A 14,550-nucleotide genomic window follows, 5' to 3' on the forward strand; every position below is an offset into this window, starting at 1 on the left:
GGCCCTGGGCCATTGCGCAGTCCTTATTGTTGAGACGTGCTTACAGAGCAAGAGTATCGTAGAAGAGGCTCAACATATCACTCAACATATCAGCTCATTCTGAATATAGATCAACAGGTCTGACAGATAGAAAGCGTGTCATCCTTTCCGATGGAAAAAGTGAGGCAAAAGCAAAGGAAGATGATGAGAACTGCACAATGGGAACTTTGTTTGCCAAGGTATGCAGGCCACACACACTGGGACGTCCCATACCTGAGAATATGGAAAACGCATGCACATATTTTGACATGGCAGATCTTGTACCTGAGGCATGGCACACTCTCAGTGAAAACTACAGTCATTGTATGTAAAAAAAAAATGTCATTCCAAACTTGTATGATTTTCTTTCTTCTTTGAACATTTACATTTTCATCTATGCATCTCGCAGGCACCTTTAACCAAAGCGACACCCAAGAGAGGAACAAAAGCACAGAAGAAGATATTTTGAAAAGATGTCTCAGTGTTTTTGTCCATACATACAATCGGTTTTGGACCCCATTGACTTCCATTATATGGACAAAAAACAAACATTTGAAACATCCTTCAATATATCTTCATTTGTGTTCTGCAGAAGAAAGTCAGTCATACAGTTTTAGAATGAGGGCGAGTTATTTTTTGGTGAACGGTTGCTTCTGATCACATGATCTCTACATAATGGCAGGAAAACTAATATCATGCAAGGATAAGAAGCGCAATTGACTGTTTTAAAGTCCTCCTGTGGTGAAAATCAAGTTTTTAAAGGGATAGTTCACCCAAAAATGAAAATTTGATGTTTATCTGATTACCCCCAGGGGATCCAAGATGCAGGTGTGTGAGGTCTGAATGCACTCTGATTCCAGAAGTGATCGCTCACACTCATTGACATGTACACGCGAGAGATCATTTCCGACATCAGAGCGTGTTTTCAGACCTCACCAACCGGATGCTCAAGGCAGTTGGACATGGTGTATTAGAAGTAAAAAATAATATAAATACTGCTCGGTTTTTCGCACAAACCAATCGTTTCGTGTCTTAGGACATCAATGTGTTGTCATGAGCAGCAGGGTTTAATTTGGATTTGTCTGTGCATGTTTTTTTGACTCTTATAGATGGAATTCCCATTGACACGCATTATACGACTGATGGACCGCAACGGTTGGGAGTTAAAAATCATTATTTGTGTTCTACTGAAGAAACAAAGTCACCACTATGATTAGCTATAAAGGGATGTCTTAGAGAGGTAGAGTCTCTCAGAAGAAAAGATGGGCAGAACTGTGAAAGAGTGCGTAAAAAGATTGTTGAATACTTTAAAAACAATGTTCCTCAACGTCAAATTGCAAAGGCTTTGCAAATCTCATAATCTACAGTGCATAACATCATCAAAAGATTCAGAGAAACTGGAGAAATCTCTGTGTGTAAGGGACAAGGCCTGAAGACCTTTATTGGATGCCCGTGGTCTTCGGGCCCTCAGACGACACTGCATCACTCATCGCATGATTGTGTCAATGACATCACTAAATGTCGCCGAGGAATACTTCCAGAAACCACTGTTGGTAAACAATCCGCCGTGCCATCTGCAGATGCCAACTAAACCACTGTCGGTAAACAATCCGCCGTGCCATCTGCAGATGCCAACTAAACCACTGTCAGTAAACACAATCCGCCGTGCCATCTGCAGATGCCAACTAAACCACTGTCGGTAAACAATCCGCCGTGCCATCTGCAGATGCCAACTAAACCACTGTCGGTAAACACAATCCGCCGTGCCATCTGCAGATGCCAACTAAAGCTCTATCACGCAAAAAAGAAGCCATATGTGAGCATGGTCCAGAAGCGCCGTCGTGTCCTGTGGGCCAAGGCTCATTTAAAATGGACTGTTTCAAAGTGAGTGTTCTATGGTCAGACGAGTCCAAATTTGACATTCTTGTTGGAAATCACGGACGCCGTGTCCTCCGGGCTAAAGAGGAGGGAGACCTTCCAGCGTTTTATTCAGTTCAAAAGCCAGCATCTCTGATGGTATGGGGGTGCATAAGTGCATATGGTATGGGCAGCTTACATGTTTTGGAAGGCACTATGAATGCTGAAAGGTATATAAAGGTTTTAGAGCAACATATGCTTCCAACATACGCAATGAATGCCTTGCGTATTTCAGCAGGACAATGCAAAACTACATACTGCAGATATTACAACATCATGGCTTCGTCGTAGAAGAGTCCGAGTGCTGAATTAGCCTGCCTGCAGTCCAGATCTTTCACCTATAGAGAACATTTCGCGCATCATTAAGCAAAAGACGACCACGAACTCTTCAGCAGCTGGAAACCTATATCAGGCAAGAATGGGACCAAATTCCAACACCAAAACTCCAGAAACTCATAACTTCGATGCCCAGACATCTTCAAACTGTTTTTAAAAAAAAGAAGAGGAGATGCTACACCATGGTGAACATGCCCCCGTCCGAACTATTTTGAGACCTGTAGCAGGCATCAAATTTGAAATTAGCTAATTTTGTGCATAAAATTTTAAAATTTCTCAATTTAAACATTTGTTACCTAATCTATGTTCTATTGTGAATAAAATATTGGCTCATGTGATTTGAAAGTCTTTTAGTTTTCATTTTATTCACATTTAAAAAATTTCCCAACATTTCCCCAACATGTGATCATCAACGAGTGGATCTCTGAACTGGTGTGAGTGAGTAGAGGCGGGGCTAATTAGCATATTAATTGAACCACGTATACTAAATGAGGCAAGGGTGTGGAGTTATATTCAAGCTATTTTAAGGCATGAAGAATTTATTTCAAGGAAAAAAAACATTTAAATGTCATTTTGGTAATCAAAGATAAGTTTAAAAGGATACAATTATTGACTACAGGGGGACTTTAAGAAAAAATGAGTGAGAGATCAATACATCCAGTTTGACTGCCTTGACATTGAATAAACTCAGTCCTTATTAAATGAGAGGAAACTGCAGTTCTGTGCGGCTCTCACGATTGGCATCATGCCCATCTCTGCGCATGGCACACAATGGGGCACTTTAGTCCCCACTGAGTCCCACTCAACTCCACCCCCCCAAAATACACTCGAACACGCTCACACGAAGTATGGTGCAACTCTGAATTAGACATCGTCTATTTTTAACTATTGTTTCATATGCAACAAAAGAGTCCCAGAAAAGGGCACAGGATTTCTGCTAAGGGTTGGAAGAAGAGTATTTTTAGGTATTGAAAACTTGTGATATACTTTAGCAAGTGCAAACTTGTACATTAGTAATGAATTAGAGGGAGAAATAAGAAATAAACAACCCTGAATCTTTAACAGAGTGATGAAAGTCTCCCTGACAGACTTGATTATTGTTTTGAAACAGTGGAGTATAATTTAGATCTGTTTCCTGATGGAATGAAATCCATCCATGATCTTCGTCAAAAGATTAGAGGTTGATGACTGAATTCTTTAGAAAAGAGCTTTAGTAATGAATCATTTAGTATAAGCTTAGATAAGTGCATAAGTGCTGTTAGCAGCAAGACAAGTTTTTATTTGTCTCTAAAGCTAAACTCTCAGTGATATTAAATTAATGTGCCCCAGGGATTACACACACAAATGAGGTTATATTAACAGTCAGCATTTGGCTAGGAGAGCTCAGACAGTAAAATGGAAAACAATTTTCAGCTTAAAAGGTGCTGTAAGTGTTTTTAGCTTAGTTTTTGCTTTTTTTTTTCATTAGACTGATTTAGACTGCCGCCATGCATTCAACCACACACCTTTTCTCCAAACCTATGTTAGCAAACCTGAATACGCAAAAGGCAGAGAGAATTTACTCAGTGGCCAAGTTTTCAGAAAAAAAGAGCAAGCAGCTTTCTTGTATACAGAGCCTTAGTAATGACTAAAGTCTGACTCAAGAACAAACTTTATTCTTTTGAACAGTTCAGTAGAATATACTGGTTAAAAACAAACTATTCTTTTACATCATTATGTCCTTGACATCCTGGGACTCCAATGTTCCAATAAAGCCAAATGTAGCACAAATCTCTGTTTATCGATTATTAATTGTGTCAGTTCAGTTTGTTGCAGCAATGACTACATTTTCAGTCATTTACAGCCTAAATATAATCTGCATTTAAAGGCTGGAAAGTACACTACACAACTTTTAAAGGAGTGGTTGATTATGATTTGACTTTTTTAACTGTAGTTAGTGTGTAATGTTGCTGTTTGAGCATAAACAACATCTGCAAAGTTACGACACTCAAAGTTCAATGCAAAGGAGATATTTTCTTTTACAGAAATCACTTTTTAAGGACTACAACAAACGGCTGGTAGGGACTACAACGAGCTTCTTCCCGGGTTGGTGACATCACAAACCCTAAAATTTACATAAACCCGCCCCTGAGAACACATAACAAAGGGGGCGGGGCCATGTTGGGCTGCTTTAGAGAAGAGGAAGAGTTGTTGTAGTAGAGTGTTGTTGTCATGCCGTCATTTTACACCGAACTGCTTCACAAACGAGGGTCAATTCAACACAAAAGATGAACATGACGGCACATGCTAGTGGATGAGTTGAATCAACTCCACAGCAACTACATCAATTTATCCACTAACCATTCAGAAACGTCTAAAAGTTGTAACTTCTTCCTGAGTCTCTCCATCAGTGTCGACTCCGGTTTGAACAATGTAAGGCTGAACACCGTTACTGACAATCCTCATTTTGGCTGCGTGAGATTCTCCAGCTTTGTTTTTGTTGAGCTGTTAAAGCTCCGCCCTCTTCTGGAAAGGGGGCGGGGAGCAGCAGCTCATTTGCATTTAAAGGGACACACACAAAAACGGCGTGTTTGACAAGCTATAATAAATGATCTGTGGGGGATTTTGAGCTGAAACTTCACAGACACCAGAGACTTATATTGCATCCCGTAAAAGGGGTATAGGTCCCCTTTAAAACACTAGGCATCATACACTTGCTGACTTTGAAAATGGTTACAGAGAAAAACTGGGCATCATACACTAAATGACAGCTCATTATGAGAAAAAAAGTATTTGTTCAAATCATTTGATTAATTGACACCAAACCCACTGCACCACTGTTTGGGAATTACTAGTGCCTTTAAAGTAAACTTGCTAGAATGACAGATGATTTGAAAAGAAATACCTTTTTACCAAATTTACCTTGACATAGTTGAATAACAAGAGTTCAGTACATGGAAATGACATACAGTGAGTCTCAAACTCCATTGTTTCCTCCTTCTTATGTAAATCTCATTTGTTTAAAAGACCTCTGAAGAACAGGCGAATCTCAACATAACACCGACTGTTACGTAACAGTCGGGGTGTACGCCCCAATATTTGCATATGCCAGCCCATGTTCCCAACATTATGAAAGGCATTACACAAGGGCAGCCAGTATTAACATCTGGATCTGTGCACAGCTGAATCAAATCTATGGGGTATTTTGAGCTGAAACTTCACAGACACATTCAGGGGACACCTTAGACTTATATTACATCTTGTAAAAAAACATTCGATGGCACCTTTAATGTATTTAGAGAAAGAGAGTGAGTGAGAGGAGAGAGACATGACCTTTGACAGGGAGAGTCATTTTGTTCCTGAACAGGTTGAGGCAGATATTGAGTAACTAACATTCCAATCCAATTCATTTGCTCTGAGGGGTCAGAATATGCCTTATACCTGCATCACTATTATTGCTCCTCATTCCTATGGTTAGGGCTCTGAACAAACCTAACCAGATGCAATACAATAAAATTCCAGTAACAAGCAATGTTTGTCTGTCTACACCAGGCCAACACGACTACGAGATGTGACAAAATCAATCAAAAAGTGTGAGCACTCACACTTATAACCAATTGGATAAGCAAGTACATAATCAAATACACCATTTTTTACTTTGTATGTAAATATAATCCTCTGTCACTTATAGTGTATGACAGTCATGGTGGTTAGGACAAAAACTCTCTGGGTACATGGTGTCATGGTGTAAGTACCCCTGCAGTCACTAATAATTTTATCCCTTTAAACTCATCTTTGATAATCACAATGACATATTTAAACACTTTTTAATCTTGCTTCATTTATACATGGAGCCATGAATATGCAAATTGGTCCCCGCCTCCACTCAATCACACCTCGGACTACCTGATCCACTCAGTCAACTGTAGTAAATGCTACACAATGGCAAGTGGAAATATTTGCTTAACTCAATCATATTAGTTTGAACCAGAGACTGATTCAGAAGAACTGAACGCCCTAGGTTGATAATGTATAATATATCATATTGATGAAACAGATTTGGTAAACGATCCAGTGCGTATTTGCATTTGTGTTCTGGAGAACATCAGTGGTGAGCAATGCAGCCAATCACAGATTGGTTTGTTGATCTCTTGAAGGCAGTAGCCAATCAGGGGTGTTCAATTTAGTCAAAATCCACTCACCAGTGTTTTTGTTGCTTGCATATGCTTGCGTATCCTCTCATTAACAAAGTGTAGACACAATGTGAATAAGAGATTCATTGTGTAGTGTGGACAACTTTATTGATTATAACAGAACTTTGTGAGATTGCAAACTAAGATGAGTGACAGCTTATTAGTGATTTTAAATGTCTTTGCATGCTTTCTAGACTACATATAATCCATTCAGAATTTGGATAAAAGTCGACACATAATGATAATTTACATGATTAGCCTTTGACTTGACTACATTATCAAACAGTTAATAACGTGTTGCTAATGTTACACTAACCATGTTCCCATTCGCCGTTTCAGAGTCAGACAGCTGACTTCTAAAAATCAGCATCCTTAGACATAATGATAGAAAACGTTGATGGGATTTGTTACAAGTTTGAGACAGTAGGAGAGACTCTTTTATACACTGCCGTTTTGAGGAGAAAACACTTGGCAATGGTGTTGACTGATGAATTTGCACATGGTTTGTCTTAAAAACGCCACATAGACATATAAACAACATTAAAAACTTGATTTTAACCACAGGGGGTCTTTAAACTTTTGGTGTGTTACTCATCCCGCACTGATTGCGCTATTGACATGAATAAAACCTCAAACCACGCATATTGATGAGGTGAGGTGTACTCTTCTAAGAGATCGAAATACTGATTTAATGCCACTTTTACAAGATGTAAAATAAGTCTCTGATGTCCCCAGACTGTGTATGTGAAGTTTGAGCTCAAAATACCCCACAGATCATTTTTATGGCATGTTAAATTTGTCACTTTTTGAGGGTGAGAAAAAATGCTCAGTTTTTGTGTGTGTCCCTTTAAATGCAAATGAGCTGCTGCTCCCAAGAAGAGGGCGGAGTTTCAGGAGCTCATGTTAGCAGCGCCGATTACCTCACACAGACTCACTGAAAATGTCAGAAACTGTTCAGCCTTTTATGTTCAAACCAGAGTTGGACAATGATGGAGAGACTCAAGAGGAAGTGACAACATGTAGAAGGCAACAGGACGTTTCTGAATGGTTAGTTGATGAATTTATGTAGCTGATGTGGAGTTAACTATCTTAAAGTTATAGACTTAAAGTCATTGGAACGGTTGTAAGATCCTACAGAGCCTGATATATGCTGCATGAAGACAGAACAGTAGATTAGTTTAATTACGGTTATAACTTGTCATATTGTCATCTTGCTTTTAAGACATGCTATTGCTTTTGAGTTATGGACTGTAATGCAATAACATGGCCTCAAACCCTTTGTTGTGTTCTCAGGGGCGGGGTTTATGTAAATTTTAGGGTTAGTGATGTCACCAACCCAGGAAGAAGCTTGTTGTAGTCCCTACCTGCCGTTTATTGTAGTCCTTAAACAGAAAATTCTGTAAAAGAAAATATCTCTCTTTGCATTGAACTTTGAGCGTCGTAACTTTGCAGATGTTGTTTATGATCAAACAGCAACATTACACACTAACTAAAGTTAAAAAAGTGAAATTGCAATGAACCACCCCTTTAAAGTTATGACAGACTATAATGGGTGAAAAAATGATTTGGGCATTGGACCACCTATCAACCACTTGTTTATATACCACACAGCAACATGCTAAAAACCATTCAGAGAACACTGGCAACCATATAGCAATGCATTGGCAACCACTCAAAACACCACTGTGGTGGCAAATTCTGTACAAATGTAAATGTAAAAATGTAATGGTATTAATATATATAGCACATTTCTCTCTGATAGCTTTTTAACAAGCTGGTTTAAGTGGCACTGAAAAAACGCCAGCCACATAAAGGAACTCAATACAAAGCAAGTCACTTCTCTCTGCCTCCATTCAGACAGAGAGAGGGGGAGGGAGGGAGAGATTGAAAAAGAAAGGAAAGTAGGTTGTACAGGGCTTAGGCTGTCACATATTACAGCCGTGTTCAGCTGAATTAGACCAAAACTAGACAGCCACGTTGCACAAATATACAGCATTAGAGCTCTGAGTGATATAAAATAGACAGATTGAACATATGTAATATATTAATATACACTACTGTTCAAAAGTTTGGGGTCAGTAAGATTTTTTTTAAAGAAACAAACACTTTTATTCAGAAAGGACACATTTAATTGATCAAAAGTGATGGTAAAGATTTTAAAATAAATGCTGTTGTTTTGAACATTATATTTATCAAAAAAATATGAAGCAGCACAACTGTTTTTAACATTGATAATAATCAGAAATGTTCCTTGAGCATCAAATCATCATATTAGAATGATTACTGAAGGATCATGTGACACTGAAGACTGGAGTAATGATGCTGAAAATTCAGCTTTGATCACAGGAATAAATTATATTTTAAAATATTTTAAAATAGAAAACCGTTATTTTAAATGGTAAAAATATTTCACAATATTTCTGTTTTTACTGTATTTTTGATCAAATAAATGCAGGCTTGATGAGCGGAAGAGACTTCTTGCAAAAACGTAATTTAATAATTAATGTGTTAATAATAAACATCTCTCTGGAATGCTTCATTATTGCTTATTTTCTGTGAACATGGTAAAAAATGTTAAAAACAGCTGAGAGTACATATTCATTGGTAGCTGAAAGAATTAGCACAATGTTTAATAAATAAATATCAAATAGGGAACGTGCAGAACCGTGTGAATGACGTCCTTTCTGTTTGTTTATTTGTTTTTTGCAGAGTGCAGATTCTGTGTGAGCCTGCTAATAAACCACTTACAAAAATGTCTTTTTAAATACAGTCATAAAACAAGATGTGACTCGAGCTTAAAGCCCTGTAGCTTGATCACTGATTGCCTCCCATTAAGTCATGACAGTCAACTTTTGAGTGGCTAGAAGAGTCTGAAACTCAATGGAGGTCAATGTGAATCTTTTGTTGACAGTAATTCACTTCCCTTCCTCCCTTTCTAATTTGAGCAGCATGAAGCTACATGAAGCAGTGCAGACTGTTTATGTAGAATCCACTGGGAATGCCGGAGGACGTTAGGCGGAGAATAAGTGTGGGAGAGTGTATGTAATGTTTATTTACAATTACAGTTTAAAAAGTAAATGCCCCTGGCTGTTCAGCCATTCACAAATAACAACCCTCGATGCACAGGACCAATACGTGAAGTGTTCAGAGCAACAACAAAAAACACCTCCAGATACTCCAGACTTGAGTATGAATGGATGATATTCGACTTAGGATCCACCCTTGAAATTCAACACTCATGTGCCATCCACAAAAGCGCCTGCTGTAGCCGAGTATCAGATGACTCTACTGTACGCTGAGTAATCTGAACACGATATGTGCGTGCGGGTGTGATAGAGAGTTAGACAAATTGTAAGGAATGCACCGGCAACATACCTGTCCCAGGTCCAGAGTGACGTTGACCTCGTTGTATTTCACACTTCGGGAGAGAGGAGGGCTTTGCCACCATCTTTCAGTACCATCTATGGCATTGCTGATGGGATGCGCTCTGTTAGTGTCTTCTGAGGTGCAGATGTCACAGTACTGGCCCTGTTAATACAGGAAGACACAAAGTTTAGCTTTTAGGTTTCTGTTTAAAGGGTTAGTTCACGCAAAAATGAAAATTATGTCATTAATTATGCATTTCAATGGCCAGAAAGGTAGTAAAGTCATCGTTTAAATAGTCCAACCTTAATGTTATGAAGCCACGTGAATACTTTTTGTGCACAAAAACCAAACAAAAATAACGACTATATTCAACAGTTTCGTCAGTCTCCTACGCTGTTTACACTGTAGACAGTGCATGTTTACATCCGAACCCCGGCTTTTTGTGCACAAAAACAAAACAAAATAACGACTTTTTCAAAAATATCTAGTGATGGGCGATTTCAAAACACTGCTTCATGAAGCTTAATGAATCTTTTGTTTCGAATCAGTGGTTCAGAGCGTGAATCAAACTGCCAAAGTCACGTGAACCACTGAAATTTCAAAAGACTTATGATGTAACGAAGCCTCGTTTACTGAAATCACGTGACTTTGGCGCTCCGAACTACTGAATCGAAACAAAAGATTCGCTCTGAAGCTTCATGAAGCAGTGTTTTGAAATCGCCCATCACTAGATATTGTTGAAAAAGTCGTTATTTTGTTTTGTTGCAGTATCATTGCTGCTTATGTGTGGATCAGATACCCTTGGATTTCATCAAAAATATCTTAATTTGTGTTCTGAGGACAAACAAAAGTCTTGAGGGTGAATAATTAATGACAGAAATTTAATTTTTGGGTGAAACCTTAAGTACTTTGCAAAACAAAACTGTTGATTGAGCAGTTTAATGTATCAATCTGTCACATAAATAATGATTTGAAGCTTTGAATGCAAAATGCTTTAGTATGTCACATGATCAGGCAATGACTTATCTGTAAAACATTCAAGTTGACCTGTAAGCTTTACTCTTCTCCTTTAATCCTGGCCTTGAGACGCTTCGGCCACAAGATAAAACTCTGCTAAAGGAAGTCTTAGGTTTCTAACAGACTAGTTGAAAGAGCAAATTAACCCCTCTAAGGTCAAAAAGTTTAAATATTCACACTGTCTGTCAGGGTGAATTCACTACACACTTACTGTGAGCGGTATTACAGCACAGAAACTTTTCACTAACCATCCACAATCCAGTTTATCCAGATGTTATAGTGTGCTCTAACTGTGGCTGTGATGCTAAATGCATTAAAAATTAATTTCCTGTCATAATTAAAGGGATAGTTCACCCAAAAATGAAAATTCTATCATCATTTACTCACCCTCAAGTTGTTCCAAATCTGTATAATTTTCTTCAAAGGAAGATATTTTGAAAAAGTTTGTAACCAGGCCACTTTGGGGCACCATTGACTTCCATAGTAGGAAAAAAAAACTACTGTGGAAGTCAATGGTGCCCCAAAACTGTTCAGTTTAACACATTCTTCAAAATATCTTCCTTTGTGTTCAACAGAACAACTTGAGGGTGAGTAAATGATGACAGAATTTTCATTTTCGGGTGAACTATCCCTTTAAGAGCGGTGTTAATTTTATATCAATGGCAGCAATAATTCATCAAATGTTGATGAAAATAAGAGTTATAACTGGACATTTAAAGAGCCGATTCAGATGCAAAGTGACCTGCAAAGGAATTGTGGCGTGCAAACTGAAATTCAGCACCAATTTTTTGGGGAGTTTTTCCACCACCTGATTTGCATAATTCATAAGTTCATGCAAACAACTCTAATAGCAAATGCAATTACTTCTTGGAACATTTTCCCTTTGTTTTCTTCACCTTTTACCTGTTTAGTTCTGATAATATAGACTGGAGGACAACATTAATTTTCCATGATAAGCTGAGTTGTACAAAAGATGCACAGACTAGGCAAAGTAAAACTCAATTTTGATAAATAAATAACATGCAGAAATGCTGTGATCAGCAAATAGTTTTAGACACTTGTTGCTTGTGAACATTAAGGATTTGTAGGGGTTTAGTGTGCAGGATTTTCACTGAAAACACTGGAAGAAACCAAGGAATTCATTCCCTTCATCATCCCAAACCTCTTTTAATATTTAGAGCTATTTGTGTACTAGGCTAGGAAAATAAATTCATTTATAACAGAATAAATGAACTAACATGAGCAGACTCAATCAGAAATTCACAAATTATGTTGAGACCACCCATGTATGAAGGTTTCTGAGATTGATTAGATAAGTTTCCTTTGACTAGTAATAAGAAGGTTCAACCACAGCAACTATAGTTTCTCCCAAAATACCAGTTACTATAGTTGCTGTAAAATTAAATCATTATGGTAGGCCTACTTTTCTGAATAATGTGTGACCCTGGAGCACAAAACCAGTCCTAAGTCGCACGGGTATATTTGTAGCAATAGCCAATTTTGTATGGGTCAAAATCATTGATTTTTCTTTTATGCCAAAAATCATTAGGATATTAAGTAAAGATCATGTTTTATGAAGATATTTTGTAAATTTCCTACCATAAATATATCAAAAATCTATTTTTGTGAGTGGATATGCATTGCTAAGGACTTCATTTGGACAACTTTAAAGGTGATTTTCTCAATATTTAAATTTTTTTGCACCCTCAGATTCCAGATTTTCAAATATTGTCCTGTCCTAACAAACCATCCATCAATGGAAAGCTTATTTATTCAGCTTTCAGGTGAAGTATAAATCTCAATTTCACAAAAATTACCCTAATGACTGGTTTTGTGGTCATATTTGAAAGTTTGTATTGCTATCACTCCTTGTGTTTATTGCCTCTTTAAGAATGAATAGTTTATTTGTATTCACCATTTGTAAGTCGCTTTGGCTAAAAGTGTCTGAATTAGTGTAAATGTGTGATGTTGTGACAGGAGGTCCCTGCAGCAATCGATGAAGTTGCAACATTTTATTAACATAGTCTTTGAAGTGTGGTGCAAATCTATGTGTGTGTGTGTGTCTCCCTCAAGGTCTCCTGCAGGAATGCCACACATTCCTCTGGGAAAATCCCAGTAGCACTGCTACACGGGGGTTGCGTTTTACTCTTTACAATGTTTAAACATTTCATGCACCCGCCAACAAGCTGAGTCGTGCCTCCTGCTAATGAAGCCTCAGCGGGGGTCTCTATGAGCCGGTATAGCACTTTATAGGGGTCTATTTTCACCTTGAACAGGTGCTCTCAGAAAAAACAAAAAATCAAGATTTGGAAGGATCCTCAAGTCCAAAATCACTGTCCTGACTTGATTATATAAATTAACAAAAAATAAATAAAACTAAAATATTACAATGATGACGGGGTACTATGGTAATAAATCTAATATGGTAACATGTACCATGTCAGTTCCATCTTTGAAAATAGGAATTATTCAGAACCATAGTACTATCTAACATATTTAAATACAAAAACGATTAAAAGTGCATTTCACAAAGTCAAATTTACTCCAGCTATAGTGACAACTAACATCAAAAATGTGCTTTTATCCATGTTTAAGTAATGCAAACCTTAGAAAAGTGAGTATTTTGCACATCTTTACCTGAATAGTCTGACTCGGGTCCCCTGACACGGGCCCCCCGACCAGTTTGCAGTACAGGTCTTGAATCGGCTGCTCGTTCTCGTCCACTCCGCAGGTTGCCGTGGCCGTGATTTTCGTTCCCTCCGCTAGATTAAAATAAGGTGGGTGCAAACTGAATCCGTTCACGCCGCCGGTGGGCAATTCCTGCGCCGTTAAATCTTCAATGAGGAGCAGCAGCGACAGAAACACAAACACCGGTGCGCGCGACGCTCCCCTCGCCATCTTCACCTGTGCCGCACGCTCAACACTGTAGAAACTGGTCAAAATGTCCACTGAGAGCTTCCTGTGGTGTTAATCACGGACATTTGGAGAGACAGAGTATACGGAAAGTCGTTGCGGGTTCTTTCTGTGTGTAATAGACAATACTAACAGGCAGAAGAGCGGCTCGGTGGGCACCTTCTCTCTCGGGCTCTGCCTCTGTGAGTTCAGCTCTGAGAGGGCAGTGCACTGTGTGCGCGCGCGTCTGAGTTGAGGTCAGTGCGGTGCGCGTGCAGTCCTGTCTCTCTCTCTCACTCACTCTGAGACACCCAATGAATAGATGACAGGCTGTGTGTGATTGCTGGAGACCCTATTCCTGAATCGCATGTTTTTTGTGTTATCATTCACATGGTGAATATAAAAGGATATATGAAAAATCTGTCATACTCACCCTTCATTTTGTTGCGCATGGCTTTTAACAATGTCTTTTCCATGCAATGAAAGATTGACGCAATAACACCATAAAAGTATTATAAAAGTAGCTCGTGCGCTTGTTATATAATTCTTTTAGATATTAGATAACTTTGTTTAAAGAAAATACGTCCTCCTCGCTCTCGTTCATGAGAGGTGATGTCCGATTCGTGAATGACTCTTTTTGGGTTAGTTCACCCAAAAATGAAAATTCAGTCATTTATTACTCACCCTCATGCCGTTCCACACCCGTAAGACATGGAGGCCTCCATAGGGAACAATGACACTTCCTCTCTCAAGATCCATTAATGTACTAAAAACATATTTAAATCTGTTCATGTGAGTACAGTGGTTCAATATTAATATTATAAAGCGACGA

The 14,550-nt window shown here is 38.5% G+C and overlaps 1 protein-coding gene across 1 annotated transcript in view; it reads right to left on the reverse strand.

The window, feature by feature from the left end:
• Nucleotides 1–13,968, reverse strand: part of lama5 (laminin, alpha 5) — a 143,838-nt gene extending 129,870 nt beyond the window's left edge. Inside the window, 2 exon segments of the mRNA XM_048177262.1 lie at nt 9,819–9,971; nt 13,464–13,968. Coding sequence (XP_048033219.1) covers nt 9,819–9,971; nt 13,464–13,724 — 414 coding nt within the window. The 5' untranslated portion in view covers nt 13,725–13,968.
• Between the last annotated feature and the right edge of the window lie 582 nt (nt 13,969–14,550).

This window comes from Megalobrama amblycephala, linkage group LG24, assembly GCF_018812025.1.
Source record: "Megalobrama amblycephala isolate DHTTF-2021 linkage group LG24, ASM1881202v1, whole genome shotgun sequence".
Lineage (NCBI taxonomy): Eukaryota > Metazoa > Chordata > Actinopteri > Cypriniformes > Xenocyprididae > Megalobrama > Megalobrama amblycephala.